This window comes from Macaca nemestrina, chromosome 5 (genome assembly GCF_043159975.1).
Source record: "Macaca nemestrina isolate mMacNem1 chromosome 5, mMacNem.hap1, whole genome shotgun sequence".
NCBI lineage: Eukaryota > Metazoa > Chordata > Mammalia > Primates > Cercopithecidae > Macaca > Macaca nemestrina.
In genome coordinates this window covers 129,329,606-129,354,249 of record NC_092129.1, presented here as the reverse complement: position 1 = coordinate 129,354,249, position 24,644 = coordinate 129,329,606, and the positions used below count along the sequence as shown (strand labels likewise).

General features: G+C 41.2%; 1 protein-coding gene and 1 long non-coding RNA gene across 2 annotated transcripts in view; one reads left to right on the top strand and one right to left on the bottom strand.

Annotated features, from left to right (window-relative positions):
• Positions 1 to 474: 474 nt before the first annotated feature.
• LOC105490843 (glutamate-cysteine ligase catalytic subunit) overlaps positions 475 to 24,644 on the bottom strand; it is a 46,989-nt gene continuing 22,819 nt past the window's right edge. Inside the window, exons 3-16 of the mRNA XM_011756797.2 lie at positions 23,414 to 23,596; positions 18,770 to 18,883; positions 17,115 to 17,173; positions 16,880 to 17,013; positions 11,810 to 11,884; positions 11,220 to 11,336; positions 10,098 to 10,236; positions 9,533 to 9,645; positions 8,421 to 8,513; positions 8,010 to 8,114; positions 2,735 to 2,816; positions 2,550 to 2,653; positions 2,348 to 2,468; positions 475 to 1,300 (exon numbers count right to left, since the gene is read on the bottom strand). Of these exons, the coding sequence (XP_011755099.1) occupies positions 1,089 to 1,300; positions 2,348 to 2,468; positions 2,550 to 2,653; positions 2,735 to 2,816; positions 8,010 to 8,114; positions 8,421 to 8,513; positions 9,533 to 9,645; positions 10,098 to 10,236; positions 11,220 to 11,336; positions 11,810 to 11,884; positions 16,880 to 17,013; positions 17,115 to 17,173; positions 18,770 to 18,883; positions 23,414 to 23,596 (1,651 nt within the window). The 3' untranslated portion in view covers positions 475 to 1,088. The remainder of the gene's footprint in view (positions 1,301 to 2,347; positions 2,469 to 2,549; positions 2,654 to 2,734; positions 2,817 to 8,009; positions 8,115 to 8,420; positions 8,514 to 9,532; positions 9,646 to 10,097; positions 10,237 to 11,219; positions 11,337 to 11,809; positions 11,885 to 16,879; positions 17,014 to 17,114; positions 17,174 to 18,769; positions 18,884 to 23,413; positions 23,597 to 24,644) is intronic.
• LOC139363384 (uncharacterized) lies at positions 8,514 to 9,551 on the top strand. Its single transcript, XR_011623646.1, has 3 exons — positions 8,514 to 8,647; positions 8,947 to 9,050; positions 9,418 to 9,551. It is a non-coding gene; the product is annotated as an uncharacterized lncRNA (long non-coding RNA).

Here is a 24,644-nt window from a genome sequence, read left to right as displayed (position 1 = left end):
ACGCAAAGCTGTAACAATTATCTGAAACTTATTTACAATTAAACATTTAGGGTCCTGATTTACAGAACTCAGTGCCTTTCATGATTTATTGATGAGTTTTATAGAGAAAGTAAGCAGTATGTAGAATATTCCCCAGGTAAAATCTGGAGTGAATGGCTTTTAGAGCAGTCTATCAATATGCTTAACTAACAACTAAAGAGTAACAAAACTGTATACAGCAGCAATCAGAATAACAGGCCACAACAGAAGAACTAATGCCATTTTTGACAGTATCCTTGGTATGTATAGGAAGAAAAATGATTGCCATCCCCCACCCCCGCTGCCAACTTTTTTAATTAAAAAAATAAATTGTCCTTAATAATCACTACATGTGAATTCTGGGTAATAATCTCCTTTCTTCCCACAGAGTTGTGTTTAAACTTAATTCCTGCATCAGCAAATTTAAACAAAGAAAAGTTCCTTTGATAACAGCCATCAGAGTTCAATGGGTATTTATTCAGAGGGGAAAGCTTGGGGCAAGGTGACCAAGTGGTTAACTATTCCAATTGCAAAAGAGACATCATAGATAAGGTGCTAGAAACCCAAGATTACCCTTGAAGCACTTCAGTGGATTCAAGTGATTTAATGTACACAACAAAGGAAATGACAAAGGAAAATTAGTGAAAGTGTTTTTAAAGAGAAAAATTTCAACAAATCAGGTCCCAGGTAGTCTTTAAAAGAACAAAAATTTACAGTAAACATTTTAACTCTGGAATGCAAGTATTGTACAATTACCAGTACATTACATTTACAAAACTGCTTAGACAGTAGTTGCTCCAGAGTAAGAATTTTAAAATATACAAGCCAGTTTACGATGACTTTAGATATGTTATTAAAATACATTGTTAATCAAAAATACTTTACTATGTACATGTACACTGTATAAACTCTAGATTTGCCTACCAAAGAAAGCCTTAATCAATTTCTGGTTCACTGGCCCAGTACAATTCTATCATTTGGTCTTCGTATCATACACATGGGCTGAGAGGCATGGTACTGCCGTCAGTTCGTCAATAAAACAGTAACGCATTTTTCTTTCTGTAGAACGTCTAGTTGGATGAGTCAGTTTTACTTCCACCATATTTTACTTTCCTAAATGCTGATCCAAGTAACTCTGGGCATTCACATAATTCATTTGCAATTTGGTTACACTTCAAAATAAGGCTATAATTCATTTCATCAGTTATGACACTGTCTTGCTTGTAGTCAGGATGGTTTGCGATAAACTCCCTCATCCATCTGGCAACTGTCATTAGTTCTCCTGTGGGGCGGGGAAGCGAAAAAAAAATTAAAACCACAGAAGTTTTTTTTTTAATAAGTTGATATTTAGTGGTCGGCATAAACGCAATTCTGGAGAGAAATCACTGTGTCCTTTTAGTGTAGCCGCATGGCAGGGGGTGGGAACATCTTTCATAGCGTTTGAAGAAGTCCTCCAGGGCAGGAATTCTAGGTTGTGGGCAGGCAATGAGAACACATACATCCAGGTTCTATGGTACCTGTTAGAGGCCACCCATATGCCGACACTGCTAGCTCTTAAAGGACAGGAGCCAGCACATGTGTACAAGAGCATGTGTCCTCCCGTTTGGCCAGAGGGCTAGGACTACAAATGCCGAGACTGCCTCAGAGGACTGTAGGGTCCCTTGAGCCATCTTTGATCAAAGAGGTAGAGAGAATAAAGAACAGTAAGTAGAGTGAATGAAGAGGGAAATTGGCAGTATACCATTTGAGGGGTGAGGTGGGGTTCTACGGCTATCCTTTGTGACTCCAGAAAGTGTACAGAAGCCTCAAGTTAAATACAGATGCCATTACCATTATTGCTGTCGCTTTATTAATAGCTGACAGCTCCCTTGTGCCAAATACTGTGTTAGGCACTGTAAATGTAACCTTAAAGCTAATAAAGGAAGGGGATTCTCAGGAGCCTCATTGTATGTACAAATGCAGGCTGAAGAACAGTTCAGCTTATTTAACTTACAGAGTTCCTTAGTCCTATAAAAGAGCCCATGACGAGGTACAATCAACACAGTTGGACGTAAATGGTAAGTAAACAATCCAGATGCCATTTCATCATCTGAGATGCCAGTGATTTGAAGATGCACCCCTATTTTCTGAACTGATAAGAAAAAAAGCACTGCTAATCTAAATTATGTGTCAAAGATTAAAAGGTGAATACAATTGCAGAGATACGAAAATGTGAAACAGTGTGCATGAATTAAATACGGCATTATTTTAAAAGACTTGAAGAAATTGAACATTCTAAGATTGTACCGTTCTGTCTACATTACGAGATTAAGAAAAACAGGTATCATACCAGATGCTCTCTTCTTAATTAGCTTTAGGTAGTTCAGAATACTACATCTAGTGTCCACATCTACTTCCATGTTTTCAAGGTAAGAGTTCAGAATTGGGATCAGTCCAGGAAACACGCCTTCCTACAAGAAGCAGGACACGTTATGAACTCCCTGCCGGCGGATGTGCACAGTGAGGCATACGGTCCAGGGCCACCCTCCTACCTTCCCATTGATGATGGTGTCTATGCTCATGAGGGTGTACTCCTCTGCAGCAAGCTCTGTGCTGTTCTGGGCCTTGCCACAACCATCCACCACTGCGTTGCCACCTGCCGGAGAAGAGCGTCAGGGGAGCTTTAGCAGCTTGTTGCAGCATAAGCTGACGTTAGAAATCTAAGATAATGTAATACCTTTGCAAATATCTTTCCTGAAATAAAACATTCCCTGCAAGACAGCATCTCGTTTCTGTGCTGCCTTCATGTTCTCATCAACCTAAGGGAGAAAAAGAATCACGACTAAGTCACAATATTCTTGATCGGACGTACAGGTTGCAGCGCCTTCCTCACTTCTGCAATGAGGACTCACTCCCTTAGGGATTCTGCGTTCTGCTCAAATGCTTCCCAGTGGGAGGAACAGGCTTTTTATTTATGTGAGGACTGTGTCACTCAATCATGGATTGGTATGTGATTTTTTTTTTAACTAATCAGGGAATTTTAAGAGACACGTAAAACCCAAAACTTATATTCACGTGGAATGTCTGTATTTGAAAGCACCTCTGTGACTGAGGCTTGCAATAGACATACAGTGTTGGGAGGGCAGGTGGCTGGTTCCATTTACATAGCAGTGTCTCACCAGGAGTCCCAGGGTAATGAAGGCAGAAGGCAGGACTAGAACCCAGTTCTTCTTCTTCTGTTTTTTTGAGACGGAGTCTCGCTCTGTTGCCCAGGCTGGAGTGCAGTGGTGCGATCTCAGCTCACCCCAACCTCTGTCTCCTGGGTTCAAGTGATGCTTCGTGCCTCAGCCTCGCAAATAGCTGGGATTACAGGCCTGCGCCACCACACCTGGCTAATTTTTTTTGTATTTTTAGCAGAGACGGGGCTGGTCTCGAACTCCTGACCCTCAAGTGATCTGCACACTTCGGCCTCCCAAAGTGCTGGGATTACAGGTGTGAGCCACTGCGCCTGGCCTATAACCCAGTTCTTCTAAGTTGAATGCTCTTCCCCTGCTGCCTCGCCATTGGGGTTTTGCCTCCCCACTAGAGTGAGGAAAGGCAAAGACAGTTCATAGGTTGTCGTATCTGGAATAAGGTTACAGCCCTCCCAAGGGCAGAAGATCACTGCTTTTTGCCCACCTGGTGGCTCCAGACATGTAGACTCACTCATGAAACCGAAAACTGTTTCATTTGTGAATTCTCTATATCTCCAATGACTTTTTAAGACTCTCAAAGCAGAATTTAAAAAACTTTTTAGTAGTAATCCCTTATTTTCTTTTTTTTTTTTTTTTTTTTTTTTGAGACGGAGTCTTGCTCTGTCGCCCAGGCTGGAGTGCAGTGGCCGGATCTCAGCTCACTGCAAGCTCCGCCTCCCGGGTTCACGCCTTTCTCCTGCCTCAGCCTCCCAAGTAGCTGGGACTACAGGCGCCCGCCACCACGCCTGGCTAGTTTTTTGTATTTTTTAGTAGAGACGGGGTTTCACCGTGTTAGCCAGGATGGTCTCGATCTCCTGACCTCGTGATCCACCCGTCTCGGCCTCCCAAAGTGCTGGGATTACAGGCTTGAGCCACTGCGCCCGGCCTGTAATCCCTTATTTTCTATAATGAAATCTTATGTGGGACCTCAGTGTATACAATAGTGACCAGTTAGGCTGATGTGGGACAGATGGTACATAAACTCTCTTGATTACCAAATCTCCTCCCACATTCATTATGTGGGAAGTGCGATTGTTAACGGTTTCATTTTTGAAGAGACACACAGGACCTTCTGAACAATCTAGATACTCTAGGAGCACACTCAAATAAATAGTATAAATTCCACCATGGCTGTGAACATCTGCTTTCATTACTAGTATTTGTTTCTTTTTTCCTTAGTCTTGTAAAAAGTTGATAATGACCACTTCTAATTTCTGCTTTTATGACTTCCTTTCAAAGTATATTTTATTTTGTTCTTTAGATTCTCAACTACTTAGATTCAAAATCTTTGTTTTACGACATAATTTTTCCTCACACACCAGCTCTGCCAGCAACCTACTGTCTTTCACTTTCCTATACAACCTGTAATTCTAGTTTTGGCGAATCTAAAATCTATACATTTTCAATTTCCAATGTTAAATTTCTCCAGAATCTCTCTTTAGTTTTCGTGGGAACGCATGCTCTATTGTGTCTACTTTTGAGAAGTGAAGATTTTCTTTATTTTTTGTAAACCTTACTCATGGCATCTGAAAAAAGATGTGGTATGAGATATGTAATACAGGCCATACAACCAAGCTTATTAACCGTGCCATTTAACTCCCCCATGGCCCTTCCCATCCTTTGATTATATGACCTGTCAGTTACTAAGTAACAGGCAAGGTACTCTGCTAAGTGGTTTACCTCATTAATCTCACATGGGCTTACAACAGCCTACTTATCCCCCTCTGGGATACATGTGGGAAACTGAGGCACTGAGAATAAGTAACTTGTCCAGGTTAAAAGCCTCCTAAGTAGTACCAGGGATTTATGCATTTAGTTCTCACATCAAAGCCACATATTACCCATCACACTAAATTCTTTTCATGTTACATTTCATGGTACAAAAAGGACCACAGCTTTCACATCTTCTTGGAAGAATATATAAAACTACTTTCTCTATCCCATTTAATAATTTCTACCTCACATTTTGCCTGATATCACTTTGCCATTCCTGCTATCATTCCAAAAGGTCACTATGCAGTTCTTCCCAGCATCTGTCCTTGTTCTAGGTATATCTTGTGCAAACTGTGTTGTTGCTATTTTATATTATCTGTTTTAGCTGTTTAATAGGATAGAGTTTAGTCTATTCAAATTTGTTTTCATTTTATTTTCACCATTTTATGTTCTGTGGGCTATTGTTTCTTCACTCCCCTGGCCCCACACCCAATTTTGTGGCACTGAAATGTATTCCTGGTTCATTTTACCACCCTTTTAGCCAGCAAGTTTAGGAGTAATAAATCCTGTTTCTATACTATTAATAGTTTTCCTTACTTTTAAAGAGGTAGTTTTGAAATTATAACTCTCTAAGTGTCAAGCACTAATGAGTATCTGCCATTCATCTCCTTCCATATCCCCTTACTAGGTGCCATGGTTTGAATGTTTGTGTTCCCTCAAATTCATACGCTGATGCCTAATGCCCATTGTGACAGTATTAGAAGGTAGGGCCTTTGGGGGGCGATTGGGAGGACCTCCTTTGGGATGTCATGAAGGCTCTACCCTCATAAATGGGAGTAGTGCTCTCATAACAGAGACACCTGAAGAGCTTGTTAGCCCTTTCCACCATGTAAGAACACAGCAAGAAGGCACCATGTATGAACCAGAGGGCAGAAGCTCTCACCAGACACTGACACTGCCGGTGACTTGACCGTGGACTTCCCAGCCTCCAGAATTGTGAGCAATACATTCCCGTTGTTTATAAACCACCCAGTGTAAGGTATTTTTGTTACAGCAGCCCAAACAAACTAAGACACTAGATAAGACTTCTGGCATACTTTTAGCCCTAACTTGATCCATTCAGTTTTGTTAGAATCACCTGAAATTTAAAGAATAATTTGGATGAGAAGATAATTCTGTGGTTGTTAATTCTTTACCTCTCGAGATTCTGAAAACTTCTTTCCATCCAGCATTTAATGTTGCAAATGAGAAGTAGTATCAGTTGATTTTTTTCCCCCTTGGCAGGTCTCCTCATTTTTCCTCTTGTCCAGACAGTTAATTTTCTCTTTGAAATTAATAAATGCCTACATTTGAGTTAAGTATTTGTCTCATCCTTAAGGGAGACTTATTAAGGAAAAATTCTATTATTTCCTTGATTATTGTATTTTATATCTTTTCTATATAAACTATTCTCCTCTTCTAAATTATTACATAAACATTGAATTTTCTAGAGTTTTCCAGGCTTCGGGTTTTCCATAATTTCCATTTCTTCACCATCCTGCTGGGATTAACCTTAATTTGGTCTTCTAAGTCACTACCTTGGATATTCAACAACATCTGCTCTACTGGTGAGAATACTCACCATTAAATAAGCACCATCTATAATGCTTGTTTTATGGATGTGACTGAACCTCTATAGAATTTGTCTGAGGCCACTAATTAGAATTCCTTTAAGAACACTTTCCAAAGCTGAGCATGGTGGTTTGTGTCTGTAATTCCAGCTACCTGGAAGGCTTGGCAGCAGGAGGATCATTTCAGCCCAGGAGTTCGAGACCAGCCTCAGCAACATAGTGAGACCCTGTCTCTAAAAAAGGTTTAAAAATTAAAAATAATAATAATAATTCTTTCCAGTTTCTTATCTTTTTTTTTTTTTCAAGAGATGGGATCTGGCAATGTTGTCAGGGCTGCACTGGAATTCCTGGATTCAAGCAATCCTCCTGCCTCAGCCTCCTGAGGAGCAGAGATTATAGGTGTGTGCTGGGCCCAGCTTACTTCCTTGAAGTAACTAAGTTTCACTGAACAGAGTATACCCTTGCAGGACCAGTTGGGCCCTTCTCTTTAAGGCTGTTAATTGTTCTCAATTTTCTGTTGCCTTCCGGGCATCTATTCTTATTTATAAGCAAAGGCTTAGACCGGTAGCTTACATGCAATCTCTCTTAGATGGATTTGGTCTCCCCAGTAGGTAGGCATGAGGGCAATGTGGGCCCACAGAGTTCTATGATCTTTGGTCTGGGTGTGAGGAGCAGGCATGGGCTGACAGCCTGACTTCCTTCAGGGGGTGTGGGGATGGGCACAGTCTGGCAAACCGCTCATGGAGGAAGGAGATGCCCCAGGGGCAGATGCTGGAGCTAAGCAGTTTCATTCCTGCTTCCATGTTTGCTGTGACAGGGCTGCCCTACTTCTCCATTCTCTGGCCCTAAAACCCTTAACCAGGAACTCCTGCGGCAGGGCCCTCTCTGTTTAGCAGTTTTTTCCAGCCACTCTCTGCCAAGAGGAACCCTGGCCCAGAAACTAAAGACCTTCACCTCCTCAGCTACTGCCCCACCACCCACAGCTCTGCTCCCTCATCACCTGGAGTTGTTCTGCTGGCAAACTGCTCCCAGAAAGCGTGGTTTTTGGTCTTTTGGGGGGCTGATGAACTCCAATTTGTTTTTCTGACAGTCCAACCCCATCCAGATTCTTCAGAAACATCTCAAGTTCAGTTCTACTGAGGATACTTTTCCCGGCATTCCAGCATTTACACTTTCCCTCCCCATCCTAATTTTAACATTGTAATCAACCTGGGATTTTGTGGTGGATGAAATCAATGTGTGGGACTACTTCTAGCCATCAATCACCTTGAATGGAAAGCGTCTAGAAATTAAGCTTAGGTTTAAAAGAAAATAAAGAATAGGGCTGATGGAGAAACATTTTATTGCAAAGGGTAAACAATTCCAAATGAAATCAGGTTGTAAAAAAATAGCATATATAAATAAATATATCGACAGATAGATCTATACCCATCACCATAAAGAAACATATCCTTACCTTTGACAGTGGAATGAGAAAATCCAATTTGTACGAAAGGATCACTCTGGTGAGCAGTACCACGAACACCACATAGGCAGAGTTCTCAAAGTCTGTTAATTGCACCTAGACAAGCAGAAGCTCAGAGAAGTTACAAACCAACTACACAAACGTGCTCTTCCCTGACCCAGGCCCCTCCTTCGATCATGTCATTCCCAAGCCATCTCCTAATTCCCCATCTGGGTCTGGAAGCCCTTTGCCCACATCTGTTCTCAGAAATCAACCCTCTATAACTTGGACTGACTTGTTACCATGCACATACTTAATTTTTATTTTATATTTAAGAGCCTTCTGACAGCAGCATCAGAAGGGTGATGAACAGCTGGCGAAAGAGTACTTTTGAGTCAGTTCTTGCTGATGCGTGTGTCTTACCTCCATGGGTCGAAATTCTACTCTCCATCCGATGTCTGAGTTTGGAGGAGGGGGCTTAAATCTCATTGTCTGCCAATTTGTGGACTGAATATTCTATGATACAAAAGCAGAGAAGAAAACCAACTTTTCATACATCTGGGAAAATATTAAGATGATCTGATATTTAATTAGGAAAGAAGACTGCTTACTGTCCATACCAAATTTCTTCAACTGACAAAGACAAAAAGGTATAATTTAAGATTTTCTTGGAGTGTGCTCTTTCAGGAAAACAAAACAGCAAGTGTTTACCAAAAGCTAGAGGCCCTATCCCTGCAAGCTTAATCCCACCCAGCTCCTACTCCCTACCTCCCACCTAGGGGGCAGCAGCTGAAGAGCCACGGGGCCCCCACCTTCATCCCTGAGAGTTTTAGGAGCCAGCCTGCCGTTCCAGGTGACACTGGACACTTTCATCTGAGAACCCTGTCACACAACAGTTGTTTCCTTTCTTCCTCCTCTCCTGGGAATGCTGCTGCTTCAATGACCCCAGAGCCTAAGAAGGGTAGCTGTTTCTCAAGACGCTAAGAGAGAGTTCTTTCTTGGCCCTAACCATCTTGGGATCTGATGGCAAGACTGGAAGGATTTATATCTTTTGTGAGTTTGGTGGGGGAAAGAAAGGGGATATAGGTGGTATTTCAAAAGGTATATATGTCAACGTCTACATATAACATGACACAGAAATAAGCCTATGAGAAGCCTATCTACAAAAAAAAAAAAAAAAAAAGGTGGTATGTCTGAAGCACTGAAATAACTGATCAGGTTATTTTTTGTGCAGTGTATGAATTTTTCACCACTAGGCAAATTAAGAAAATACTGAACAACAACAAAACAATATAATCAGTGAGATAAACAGTAAGAATCGTAAAATAAGAGTACTTGAAACCAATTTTTCATTTGTTCAAGTTCTTTTCTGCACTGGGTAAATGAAAGTCTCACGAAATTTCTTTTGTATTCTTCACAGGTACAGAAAACTGCCTCCCCATGTTGGTTTGTGAAGTGAAATGCATATAAAACAGAGGATTCCAGACTCTCAGAAGTCAATAAATAAATAAATAAAAATAAAACTGAGGAGATACCTCAAAATGGTCAGACTCATTAGCATCATCCAGGTGTATTTTCTCTTCAAAAAGTGTCAGTGGGTCTCTAATAAAGAGATGAGCAACATGCTGGGCCAGGAGATGATCAATGCCTGCAAAGAGATCATATGGGAACTCACTGCAAAGCAGGAGATACCCCTTCCTCTTAGTCCAGAAAGACGACAGGATAGCTCAGGAAGTTTAAAGAAAGGGTGTCTAGAAGCTTGAAATAGCTGGTTTGATTAGTATCCTCACCTCGCCCAGTATTTTATCCTGCGGACACTGCAGAAATGTCAACGTTTTATTCACTACTTACACAATGCCTGCTGGGGCACTGGTGTGGACCTACACACAGACCTCCAAAGTAAGCTCCTTTTGCTAAAAGTCAAGAAGATCTCACAAGTATTTGGAACCTGAAACTTTAGGAACAAGCAGCCTCATAAGGAAAGTTAAAGACTTCACACTAAAAATAGAAACCAGACCAGGAGTCAGCAAAAAAGTGTATAAGAGCTTTGAAGAACTAAAGGCGTACAATTAAACCCAGAAAGATGCAGTGGGAACCCACCTTCCTGCAACAGCTGTTCGTAGATCTCTTTATCTATCGTCAAGTCGATGTCATTATATTTCTCACCACACTTAGATAAATAGCTGTCTATTGAGTCATATCGGGATTTACTGATCCTATAGTTATTGTTCTTCAATGGCTAAAGATTAAAAATATATATAAATGAATATGCTATATAAAATGAGTTGAAAATAATATATTTTTATGTATGATAATTATATAAAAACCTCAACATAAGATACAGAAAAAAAGTTAGAGAGCCCTGAAAAGTATTATTAAGGAAAATTATATTTTTTGAAATCTGAAGGTAATTTAAATACCCTTTTTTTCTGGTATGATTTAAATATACTTCTTTCTTTTACAAGCAGATCACTTTCATTCTTATTAAGCTAGGGAAAATAAATGCTAAGGTTAAAAGCAAATAAATAAATAAATCTATAATGTAAGATAAACCTATCAAAATAATTTATCCTTTAAAGTTTATTTCTACTTAGAAAGCATGTTCAACAATTTATGAACAATTACATGAAGACCAGAGCAGCAGTAGTATAGCCCTGGTTAAGAATATCAAAAACACTTATGAGGGCTCCTTTAAAAACACCCCTGGTTCAGGTCCCATCCTAGAGATTCTTATTTAGTAGGTCTAGGATAGGGTCTCGGTGTCTACTTTTAAAGATTTCCATGGGTGGTTCTGATGCACACCCCTTGCTGGAGAGATGCAAGGGTTACTTTACAGTTCAACATGCAAACAAGAGGTGCCATCTCACCCTTATTAGTCAATGCCTAACCTTTTACATGAAAAAAGAATCTCTGACACAAATTATACTTTCCACGGCAGAAAGAACCATATACAAAACACTCATGTAGCACCAAAAAGCCTTTTGCTAAAAACAGCCATCAGCACTTCCAAAATATAGAAAAATGGCACTACTAATTTTAAATGAAGCTAAAACAAATACAGACATCAACATATGATAGAAATTAACTCCCCACCTAGACCAAATCTTTTTCCTCACTTTAGATAAAAATTTCAGGGAGACATCCTAAAATTGCAAGTAGTTACAAAAGATCCATTTTTACCTGCTTGATTTAAAAGGGCTATTAAGGAACAATAATTCCCACCTCCAGTCCTCTCTCCTCCCGAGTTCTATCATCTACAGATGCAGAAATCACTCCCCAGCGACAATCGATGTCTGACACATAGCCTCGGTAAAAGGGAGATGCAGCACTCAAAGCCATCTAAAAACAAACAAAAGTCAGCTCCTGCAAATTCAAAAATGTCACTTACATGCTAAAAAAAGCTCCATGCAGTTATATTTCTGATAAAAAATAATCAGTTTGTGCAACCCATACAGAGCTCCACCACACATACCTGTGCCTATCTTACAGTGAAATATACCAAGAAGAATCCAGTTCCTTGGGTTTGATTCACTTAAATCATCCTCTCTCTAATGTGAGGACATGAAGTATGGGAGAGGGAAAATGTCCACATTCAAACTTGACGTTTAACAAATCAATGTTGTACTAGCAATAGTAAACTTCTACAGTGTAGACTCTCAGTTCATTATACCTAAACCTGCATACTACTTATATTAGTCCATCTCTGACTGAGGTCTTAACTGGACTTAAATAGCACACCGTTAGTAAATTCTGCATATGTTATCTTATTTCCTACGAAGTAGTATTTAAAATAAGAGGTAATTTATACTTACGACAATTGGACAGATAGTAGCCAACTGATCATAAAGGTATCTGGCCTCAGATATACTGCAGGCTTGGAATGTCACCTGTTTAAGAATTGCAAAGTTATTAACACCAAGGAATCATTAGCATGCTCCCCAAGCAGTGAAATCAGATAAGGAAGGTGCTGGGGAGAGACGGGCAAGTTAACAATGCTTCATGAATGGCAACATTTAATGCAAGAGTTTTGTTTAAAAGTTGTCTTAGGTGAATTTAACTAGAAAATGGTATTTAATTATGTTCCATTGCCTATAGGCAACTAATATAAATAACCAAGGTCCTAAGTGAAATAAGATTAAGTAGTCAAAAAAGAAAAATAAGACACAGACATACAATGACCTTTAGCAAAGCATTTTCTCTTCTACTGGCTTGTTGCCTTCCTATCCCTTCAGTTAGTGAGGGATGCAAAAGGTATTTGGACCTGTTAACTATTGTTTCCTTTCCCTGCCTTTTGCTTTCCTTCCCTTCCCTTTTCTTTTCTTTCTTTCCTTTTTTTTTTTTGAGATGGAGTCTCACTCTGTCGCCTAGGCTGGAGTGCAGTGGCGTGATCTCAGCTCACTGCAAGCTCTGCCTTCTGCGTTCACGCCATTCTTCCACCTCAGCCTCCCGAGTAGCTGGGGCTACGTGTGCCCACCACCATGCCCGGCTAATTTTGTTTTTGTATTTTTAGTAGAGACGGGATTTCAAAGTGTTAGCCAGGTTGGTCTCGATCTCCTGACCTCGTGATCCGCTCGCCTCGGCCTCCCAAAGTGCTGGCATTACAGGCGTGAGCCACCGCACCTGGCCAACTATTGTTTTCAAACTTCACTGGTGGCAGTATGGTGAAGAGCTTGGAAGGGGGCAAGACTAGAAAGACTGGGAAGCAGTTAAAATACTGCATCTGTCAAGGAAAAGGCTGAGGAAGGATGTGGGGGGGAGTGATACTAAAGTCAAAGTAGCAGGCACTGGTGACCAAGGGGAGACCGAGAGTGGGGGATGGCTTAGGTTTTGGCTTGGGTGTTCAGAGGTTAGAGATAAAGAGGTGTCATGACGTGATGGACTTATGAGGCCAAGAGAACAGACAGAAAAAGAGGTCCTCTAAGTGGCTAGGTCTCCAGGGCTGGTGCTCAGAAGAAAAATCTGAGTTGTAGAAATACCTGGGGAGTAGGCTCAGACAATGTCCTGAAGATGGGGAGATCACCCAGGAAGCCTGCACAAGGAGGGTAGGTAGGACACTTAAGAGTCAGGCAGAGAGAAAGATCATACAACTTGGTGAGCATAAATTCTTTGTTACCCAACAAAAACCAAAACCAAAAACAAAAGACCTGCTTTTTTTCCAAGAGGGTAGAAGGGACAAGGAACACAAATGTGTTTGTGTTAGCACATTAGTCATAACTGCAAGTTGGTAACAGTTTTAATCTCCTCTGTTGTTGTTATTCAATAACGACAGTTTGAATTTCGTGTTATTCAATAATGACAGCTTGAATTTAGTGTTGGAACACGAAATAATTTCAGTGTTGAAGACTTGAAATACAGCAGCTAAGTGAATATTTGACTGTTACAATCTCAACTTGTTAGTTCCAATGGTCTTAGCTAGATCTCAACTTTGTTTTCCACAGCAGACGTCTACTGGAGACTCAGGTTTGCCTGCTCAATTATAATCGCATTTCATGTCAGTGTGGAGACTATATTAACTAGTCATTACTAGTTTAATAATAATTAATAATTAATTCAACACAGAGAAAAGCTGTGTCATGGGCACCAAAGAATAAGAGTTTCAAAGGTTAAAGTAGACAAAGATTGATAAGGGTTGGCAATTAGGTCACTGATAACCAAACCAAGGGGAGCTGCTGCAAAGAGGTGGGAACTTGGAAATCACTTTGCGTGTGGCATGAATTACACGAGCAGTGAGGAAATGGGAGCTGGCACGCAAAGTCTTTATGCACTTATTTGCTGAAGTGGAAGCTCCAGAAGGGCGGGGATCTTTCTTCCCATTCTCTATCCCAAGTGTGCAGGACACCTGGTTAGTGCTTAACAAATGAGAATCTTGGGAAAAAAAAAAAAAGAGGTGCTAAAGAGGATAACATAAGGTCAAAGGTATGGTGAGAAACCTGAAAGACAGGGACCCCAAAGGCCAACTGACAAGGCATTGAGATTTAAAGAAAAACAAAAAACTACATGTTTCCCAAGTATTTTGACTAAATAATTATTTTGAACATGCATCTCTTAGTTTTTTATGTCTTTTTTGTGTTACTCTTAGGTATTTTAGTGTGTGTCATTTTTGTTTTTAAAAAGATACTATGAGAAGCAGGTTTTCTTTCCAGTTTTTCAATTGGCTTCTCTCAGATGGCCTGTACACAATACATAATTTGCAGGTGAATCCTGGGAAATCCAACCCCAGAGAAGTATACAACAGTGAAGTGACTTAGTTATTTTAAATACCTTTAGTAATTAGCTTTCTTACTCTAGAGCTGATATGCAATCATCAAATTAAATAGGACATCACTGTGGATAATGGCTTTAATGGAAGGAAAAAAAGTTCTTATGCCTTAAAAAGCTATGAATACATGAGTAATTTGGGCTTCTAGTGTCCTTTTAAAGCATCATATAAAGGAGACACACAATGCTGCCAGGAAACTGATGGGGGTGGGGCTGGGGGTGGAGGGAGGAACTAAGGAAGATATATGTTAGAAACCTAAACATCTAATCTAAACTTTATCTACAACCCAGATCTGAAGTCACATGACTTTGGGGGGGTGGGTTGGGGGGTCTCATAACCTGTCATGAACTTAGTGCTTTTTTTTTTTGGAGACAAAGATTTGTTCTGTTCCCCAGGCTGGAATGCAGTGGTACAATCTTGGCTCACTGCAACCTCCGCCTCCCAGGTTCAAGCGTTTCTCATGCCTCAGACTCCTGACTAGCTGGGATTACAGGCACATGCCACCATGTCTAATTTTTGTATTTTTAGTAGACACGAGATTTTGCCATGGTGGCCAGGCTGGTCTCAAACTCCTGACCTCAAGTGATCTGCCCACCTCAGCCTCCCAAAGTGCTGGGATTACAGGCATGAGCCACCGCGCCTGGCTGTGAACTTGGTGCTTTTTAAGTGATCCCTGAAAGGCCCCAAAACAGTCAAGAATTTGAATGTGGTTAAAATGCTTTTTGTTTTATACACTAAGTCTTCCATTAGCCTTAAAAAATTACTTTAAAACTATTTTTTCTGCTTTACTGTAATAAGTAGTTTCTTTTTTTCCCCCATCTCTCTAATGATACATAATAGATGTACACAGCTTCAGGGCACACGTGATAATTTAATACATTCATATAATTTGTACAGATCAAATCAGTGTACTTGGGAAAGAAGTCGTTTTAGCGTTCCACTGAAGAGACATAAAGCAGGGATTCTGGTGGTGAATTGGCAAAATTCAATTCATGTGCCACACATGAAATGCTTTATCTGTGCTAATGATTTAAGTGGCGTAGTGAAACTGTATATGTCATTGGGAAAAAGAAAACAATCCTACACCCATGACAGAGCTTACACTGGATGGAAAACTTCTATCTACAAGCAATAAAAATATTGATCATCTACCACTAGGAAACATTTATGGGTATACATACAGTGTTTCAGTGGAAAGAAATCCCTTGGAACTATATCAGAGAAACTATGCGGTCCTTGGCAGAACACCCTGGTTTAATATTAAACCAAGAAAAGGCAATCAATACACTAACAGCACTTACACAATTCTAAAACCATGTACTGTAAGCTCTAGAACTTAATGGTTTTCTTTAGAAATACTTGTAATTAAGATAGGAAAACAGATATGCAGTTAAAAGTTGAAAAATCTCTTTTTTCGTGAAATGTGATGGTTTGTGTTTATTTGGAAGTCACATATTTTATGCTACCTATAAATGTCAAGAAAACAGAAAGAAATTATCCTCAGTCACGTTATTTAAACACATTCAGAATGGAAAAATCTGATTCTAGCATTCAATTTGGATTATACTTAGTTTTGAAAATAAACAGAACAGAGATATATGCGCAAGAAATGCGTGTACACGCGGTAGCTGTCTGAGGTGAAGGAAGGCTGGGTTCTGGGCCTCTGCATTGAGAGAAGTCAGGCTGGGGGCTCAGAAGGGTCTTAATGGGTCCAGGCTCTGCACGGCCCCGCGCCTCTAAGGACGCTGTTTTTAATCAGCTGAAGTAATCAGAACTGGATAAAATTTCCTTGGACATTAAATAACAAGCAGCCTCTCTCTTTTACTTCCATTAGTTAAGGCAATAAAATAAATATTAGCGTAGAGTCAGATCTAGAAGGGGACTTAATATCAGCCCTTCTTTCAAATGACGAAAAACCTGAGCCAAAAGATGTAAAGGGAGTTGCCCAAATACCTGAGTAGTGACAGAGCCAAAACCCAACTGCAGGCTTGCGTGTGGCCACCTGACGGGTTCCATGCTCTTCCATTCCGGTCTTAAGCGCGCTTGGACACTCACTGCCAGGGGCACCATAATTTAAACAGATCCAGGAAAATTTTTTAATGGGTAAACAGAGACAGGCTCCTGTATACTTCACTCAGGGGCAAGATAAACACAAGCTGCTAAGTTATTTACTCTTTTTATACCTCTAGACAGTTTTGCACAAATCCCTTGGATCACGAAATCACTGGAATATTTCCATCAGAGCTCATTTTCAGAGTTTAGAACAATATTTAAGCCACCTCATTAGCCTGTCACGAGATGGCAGTAAAAACTAGGCATATAAAAAGAGAAGAGCAACAATGACAGAATATATTGCATTTTAAGTTAACTGAAATTACAATTACAAAGGTACATATACTGTGTATACCTTTGTGGTGAACCACAGAGTCTGTAGAACGATTAGTCATAGACAGCTACCAATGAATTTGCTAATATAATTTCACTGTTTTTCAGAAAGGCATACCAGCTACCATTTCAACCTCAATAAAATGTGATTTTTGGAACAGGAAACATACATATATAAAGAAGCTAAAAAACAGAAATGGATGGAACACTTTGCCTCTCTGTATGTTTGAAACAATACCTGAAGACAGCAATTGCCCATTCCAAATCCCATGGCATCCATGTAAATATGATCTGGCTTAGAAGCCCTTGAAGCTTCATCATCCTCAGGAAATGTTTCTATAAATGGAGATGGTGTATTCTTGTCCTTAAATACTGTATTATAAAAATACAAAAATAAAAATGGTTTAGAATTCAGGATTAAACAACAATTCAACATGTCTCTCTCCCACCCCACTACCTCTCAGTAGACTTACTTGGTACATTGATGACAACCTTTTCTCCTCTCCTATGTCGGATATTTCTTGTTAAGGTACTAAAACAGACAACCAAACGTCATAAATTGGTCACCTAACAGTCATCGTGTAAAAGAAGAATTTGATTACGCACAAGTAAGCGGAATGAAATCATACCTCAGATTAGTTCTCTAAGACAACTCAACAAATAACGTATCTGAGTCAAGATACTATAAAGGAACTTTCTGATTAAAGGTTTTGCATTACTATCAATTCTTTGGCTCCTGCTCAAGAATGCTGTTCTGTCTCCTGCTCAACCCCTGCTCCCACGGCTCCCTTAACTTACCAAATCAATTCAGGTGTTCAAAGTCTGCCATGGTCTGCTTTCACTGTTTCCAACATGTCCCAAATTAACTCCAAAGACTTTGGTCAAACTTTAGTACCCACTTTGCCCAGGCATCTCTGGAGCCCCAATACCTTGTTCCTCCCTCCTTCAAATCTGCAGGATTAATCCTTATGCTCCAGACTCATGCTTGTTTAGTCCAGAAGCTACCAGGCACACTGTGGCCACTGAGTACTTGAAATATGGCTTGTCCTAATTAAAACACGCACGTGCTGTCAGAGTAAAATATACACCAGATTTTGAAGACGCAGTACCAAAAAAAACACGAAATTACTTGTGAATAAAGGATTACATGGTTCAAATAACATTTTTGGACATATTGGGTTAAATAAAATATAAAATTATGTTCATCTGGTTTTTACTTTAATGTGGCTATGAGAACATTTACAATTACATGTTTCTATGGGCAGTGCTGCTATAGATTCAGCCTAAATGCCACTTCTTCCATGAAGCCTGCTTTGATCCCCTCAGTCAGAAGCATCTCACTTTCTCCAAGAAGGATTTCTGGTGCATCTCTTGACATCTGTTATAATCTATCTCTTCTTGAGCAACTGAATTATTTTTATTTTCCTTTAAACACATGACAACCTATGAAGTTAGAAACTATGTCTACAAGTATCTGTCTTCCCCAAAAGGCTCTGCACGTAGCAAACGTGCGGGCCTGTTAAAAGTAATGAGAAGTCTCCATGTTGCCACTCTGGGTCAGGAGCCTAGGCTCAGGGTGACAGATGAGCATGCATTGTGCAAAGCTAAGATCAGACTAGTGACAGCCTTAAAGCAACTTAAAACCTCAGAATTGAACGACAAACCAACAGAACTCGAAGTTAATGGAAGAGAAGAGAGTGCTTGTTATATATATCAGGTACCGTACCTATTTTATAAGTTATATAGAGTAAGATGGGCAGATCACAGATACTGACGGTTAGATAGAGGGAAAAAAATTAGAAATAATGAAAAGAAAAAAAAAATCCCAGTAGGCATTTACAGACCTAGGACTGAAAATAATCTCCTCATTAAAAGAGGTCAGTGGCTCAGCTAGTAACTTTGTGATGACTTGGAGAACTGACAAGCCTGGTGCACGCATCAACAACCAAGGAGCCTGGGGGTACTGAAGATGTGAACAGGTACACATCTGCTGTCTTCTCTGGTTACTTAGGAAGACAGCCAAAACTCAGTTAATGCTCAAAAAGGATTTCTAGACAGAAACACTATACTCTCAGAAGTCAGGGGTCTAGCGAAGGGCATCTGCATTTCAACACAAAGCCATACTCACCTGAAGCGAGGGTGCTTGTTTATTGCTTCATCTGGAAAGAAGAGGGACTTGGAAGCTCCTCCTTCCACTGGGTTGGGTTTGACCTCGGGCAGTGTGAACCCAGGACAGCCTAATCTACAACAAATTGAAGAACTAAATAGATGGGATTTGTTTACAGGAATTAATTGTGTGCAGTCTTGCCATCACTGCACCTGCTAAAGACACCTCATTTCTAGTATCCCCTTTTCAGAGGGTTTTGTGTTTACAAAACAAATGTTGTGTAAATACTGTGCCCCTTTACAACCACCCCCACACTTCTTGCTCACAAGGATCTTCTTTTAATTCCAGCCCACTAGTAACTTTATCCAAGTCTCCACTCACCCACAATCCACACAGCATTTACTCGGGTCCTCTCCATCTCTTCATCTAATAGAAAGGACTGACAGCACAGAAGTCATTTCCCTTGGTCACATCAGCTGTCATGGGTGACAGGTGTCCCCCTACATGGCCTATGATGGGTGTCTTCCTTTTCCATCTCTAAACTCTCAGATTATCTCTGGACCCCCTGCATGGCACCACTGCCTCCCACTTCCCGGTAGGCTCTGAATCTGGAAGGAGCCTGTTTTATGCCTCTGTAGGTCACCTCATGAGTCCCTCAAGATTAGGGAGTATCTCTGCAGGTATCCCCATCTACCCCTGAGATCACCCTCTGAAGTCTGAAACCCAACCCTTTTCTCTTACTTAAGGAGCTCTACTTTCAACACAGAAAAATGAAGCTCCATATTTATTCCTAAGTGTAAAGCTCAAATTCCACATCACTTTTAGTGATGGCCCCAGTTTTTCCAAGTTAGGAATTTGAGGTCAATATATTACATGTGCTGTGAGGGAGGACAAGGACTAAGTGAAAGCCAAACAAGGGAGGAGTTTTAAATCAGTGGGAAGAAACTTTTGGCTTGAGGCTCAAGATAAGCTCATACCTTTTTTAAAAAAAATTATTTTTTTTTTCTGAGACAGGGTCTTGCTCTGTCTCCCAGGCTGGAGTGCAGTGGTGCAATCATAGCTCAGTGCAGCCTTGAACTCCTGGGCTCAAGCCATCCTCCTGCCTCAGGCTCCAGGGTAGCTGGGATTACAGGCGTGAGCCACTGTACCCAATTTTTTTTTTTTTTTTTTTTAGGGATGAGGTCTCACTATGTTGCCCAGAATGGTCTTGAACTCCTAGGCTCAAGTAATCCTTCTGCCTCGGCCTCCTAAAGTGCTGGGCTTACAGGCGTGAGCCACCACACCTGGCCATCCATGCCTTATTTTTAACCCCTACCTTTTCTTAATATAAAATAAAGTATTTGTTGGCTGCCCATATCCACTTTGGAAACAATTGAAGGTAGTGATCTTATCTAGAAAACAGTTCCCAGCTACAAGGGTTCTTGAGAATTCTTGAAGCTATGTCCATTATTTACTATGAGCCAACAACCTTAGGAATAGTTCTTTGGGAGAGTAACAAACTTAAATCTAAGGGGATTCCTTGCTCACCAGAATCAGATTGCATGAAAAGAGAATGAATATGTGTTTGTGTGGCAGGGAGAAGGTAGAATCAGAACTTGCATCTTCAGACACCTATGGCACTGCTTCATTTTGGACCAATGCTGTCCCACAGAACTTTCTGGAGTGAGGGAAATGTTTAATATCTCTACTATCCAAAACAACGTCGTAGTCACTAACCACGTAGTTACTGAGCCCTTGAAATGAGGCTAGTTCCTCAGTCACATCAGGAACTATAATTTTCATTTTATATAATTTTAATTTTAAATTTAAATAGTCATATGGTTACTGTTTCGGACTACAGTTCCACACTATAGAGCTTTGCATCTTTATAAAGAAAGTCACCCTGTTTACACTTAAGAACCAGAGTACTCCTTTCTCTCTTGATCCTATACTACAACAAAACTTTATCATTTACTGTGGATGTATAGGGAGGCTTCTAGCCACTAAATAACTAATAATTATTGTTCCAAGTCCCAAAATACCTTCCTATATGGACAGGGTATAAAAAAATTATACATATAATTTTTTCAAAATTATAGGTTTTTAGAATAAAGCTTATTCCTCTGTCTCAACTCCCCCTTCACAATGACTTAAGATGCTGAATCTTTTTATTTTTATTTATTTATTTTGAGATGGAGGGTTGCTTTGTCACCCAGGCTGGAGCAGAGTGACACAATCTCAGCTCACAACCTCTGCCTCCCAGGTTCAAGCGATTCTCCTGCCGCAGCCTCCCAAGTAGCTGGGATTACAGGCACATACCACCATACGTGGCTAATTTTTGTATTTTTTGTAAAGACGGGGTTTCACCATGTTGGCCAGGCTGGTCTAGAACTCCTGACTTCAGGTGATCTGCCTGCCTTGGCCTCCCAAAGTGCTGGGATTACAGGTGTGAGCCACCATGCCCACGCATTTAATGCACGCTAAATCTTTTTTAAAAAGGCAACTATCCCATATGGAACCATTCTCAAGGTAAGGGACACATTAGGTTTAACCCAAAACTTTATTTTCTGGCCCAGAAGGAAACACCACTGCCCATCAATCCTATATATTCTTCAGCTTTAATATATAAAACAGTTCTGGTTTGTGTTACAAATCCCCTCCCACTTTCTTAATTTGCTAAGTGAAATGTACAACCCTCTTAATGTTAAGGGGGAAAAAAAGGAAAATACAAGGTATTACATTTTCCAGTACACTAGAAGTTGTCATTTAACATCTGTAACCTCCTCCTTGGCCTCTACTCTAGTATTCTAAGGTTTTCAGGACAATGACCTGTAGCAAAAGCCTTGATGTGTCTTCTCTTCCCAGCAGTTCACCGACTCTGCCATCTTTTAAACCACACACTTTTCCTATCACCAGCACCCACCAGCATCCAGGCAGCCCTTGTCTATCCACAGGGAGCTCGCTCACTCACTTCCTACTAAGCCCTGGCACCTACAGCCCAAGTGAGGTCTGCAAAGCAAAAAGGGGATGCCATTCGCCCAACCCAGCCTTCCCAAGGCCTCCAACTGTTTTTAGGAGAACAACTAAAATTTGTGGTTAACCTGACCTGCCTGCCAATTACCTGCCAGCTTCCGTTTACCCCATACTTGCACTTCCTCCTCAGCCTCCTAGTCACACTGGCCAGCTTGCTTTCTTCTAGTTCCCAGGAAGTCCCCGCTTGCTTGGCTCATCCTAGGACTTCTACACACACTGCTTCCCCTCCCTAAGACCTTCCTCAGCTCCCCATTCCTATTTCACTCCTCCTGGAATCTTGGACATGCCACCCCCTCTCCCTCCACCCACCAGAGTCCACTGGATACTCAGGTTGTACTCTTTGTTCCCCATCTCCTCCTCCTCACATGGCCCCACTTTGACACGTATTGAATCTATGGGTATTTGATTGTCCTTCGTCCTCCCGGCTCCACAGAGACAGATCTGTCCATCCTCACTCATGAGAGCATGCCCATTCTGCCTGCAGCAGGCACTCAAGTGTCTGAGTGAATGGCAGGGCCAGTGATTTTTCACCTCCTCTTTCAAACGTTAAGTCGAAGAAATGCGCCCACTCTAATCAAAACAAATCTGTCCACCCTCACCCAGCTGGGATTTTCCTTCTGGTGGGGAGAGGGAGGGAAGTGGCCTGTACATATAGAATGAAGGTATCACAGAAATAGAGATGCTTCTATAAATGTTAGATGGCTGGCTTAAATAAGTTTTCAACTATTTAGATGTTACAATAGAGATATAAAAAACAATAAAATTCCCATGTAAATGCCCCTCTGAGGCCAATGATATGACCCTGAATGGCTGATGGACATTTATCAGAGAAAAGGTATAAAAATAGTTCAAAGTGTTCTCTCCACCACGGATACCAACCCCCAGAGCTCCTTTGAACTTTGAGGAGCTAAGTATACTGTCACAATCTGACAGACACCTAGCATAGATAAATCACATTCATGCTTTGGCAGAAATGTATTTTTACATAGGGGTTCTATGTATAATACATATGATATTCATGTACCTCATTCTAAGCGAAGAACATAATTTCACTATTTACTTTTATGTACTTTTGGTCATAACTAGATTTGATGACAAACCCTAAATCTTCTTTTCAGGACAATATGCAAGGACCTAATGACTCATGTTGTTCATAGAGTATCGGTATCGATAGCGCTTTGGGCGCACCACAGACCCTCCGATCTGCCACTGAAGCCACCATATGCTAGTAGGTAAATGCTCCTTTTTGAAAGTGCGTGAGGGCACAACCATCACAGTCACCAGGGGATGGTATTCCAGAAGCTCTGGCTACTGCTTACAGAGTCAGAACTGTGTGGCAGGCCTGCTGCTCCCTCCACCCTCGCCTGCGGCAGACACGGCCACGCTGCTGGTCTGTCATCACAGTATCCTGGTCTTTCCCACTGAGCCCCACTGAGTGTGCTCACCACGGTGCAGCCACCACAGCTGACAGAAGCTGGCATGCAACTATGCCTGCAGCTCTACTGTTATAGAGTCTATCAAGTGCAGTGTATAAAAGATAAACTGTCTGTAACGTATGGGGATTATAGGGTGGAAAGCCTGGGTTATGACTTGCTCTTTTCATTACCTGTATCTCCGAGAGATCTGCTGGGGCATGTTAATATAGGAACTAACCTGGGAAATGAAGTTATTGTGCAAAGAGCCTGATTTTCTTCTAATACAGAAGTAGCCTCCTTCCGGCGTTTTCGCATGTTGGCCTCAACTGTGTTGAACTCGGACATGGTTCCTCCGTAGGGCTGTCCTGGTGTCCCTTCAATCATGTAACTCCCATACTCTGGTCTCCAAAGGGTAGGATGGCTATGGAGGAGAAATAATTTAGTTCCATCTTATTCTTCTGCTATAGTCTGCTCAATTTTTAAGTTTTTAAAGTTGCTTTAAAAGTGTAGAAACCATTAGGTATAAATGAAGCTAAGAACTCCTTCAGAGTTCTCAGTGATTATTACTTTTCCATAGCTATTCAACTACATAAGGGTCAACAAGTATTGGGTCCAAAATGTTTTTTTTTCTTTTGAGACAGAGTCTCACTCTGTCACCCAGGCTGGAGTATAATGGCACGATCTCGGCTCACTGCAACCTCTGCCTCACTGCAACCTCTGCCTCCCACGTCCTAGTGATTCTCGTGCCTCAGTCTCCTGTGTAGCTGGGATCACAGGCGTGCACTACCACACCCGGCTGATTTTTGTATTTTTAGTAGAGACGGGGTTTTGCCATGTTGGCCAGGCTGGTCTCGAACTCCTGGCCTTAAGTGATCCGCCTGCCTTGGCCTCCCAAAGTGCTGGGATTACAGGCGTGAGCCACCGTGCCTGACCCAAAATTTTTATAAATAACTGAAAATGCACACAGAGCATTCACTGTCCAGGACAAACTAACCTACTCTGCAGAGAAGGTGATGAAGCCTTAAGGGTTCTTTCAATTCAGTGCTGCCCTCCAAACTCAAATGCAGCTTCCCCAAAACGAATGAGTGGAAAATGAACAGAGGAGGATATACTCCCCTTCCCTCCCCTTCTCTCTCCTTAAATACAGGAATATCTTAAAAACGTGCCAGGTCAGGCACGGTGGGTCATGCTTGTAATTCCAGCACTTTGGGAGGCTGAGGCAGGCGGATCACAAGGTCAGGAGATGGAGACCATCCTGGCTAACATGGCGAAACCCCATCTCAACTAAAAATACAAAAAATTAGCTGGGCGGGATAGTGGGCACCTGTAGTCCCAGCTACTTGGGAGGCTGAGGCAGGAGAATGGCGTGAACCCAGGAGGCAGAGCTTGCAGTGAGCTGAGATCGCGCCACTGCACTCCAGCCTGGGCGACAGAGCGAGACTCCATCTCAAAAAACAAACAAACAAGAA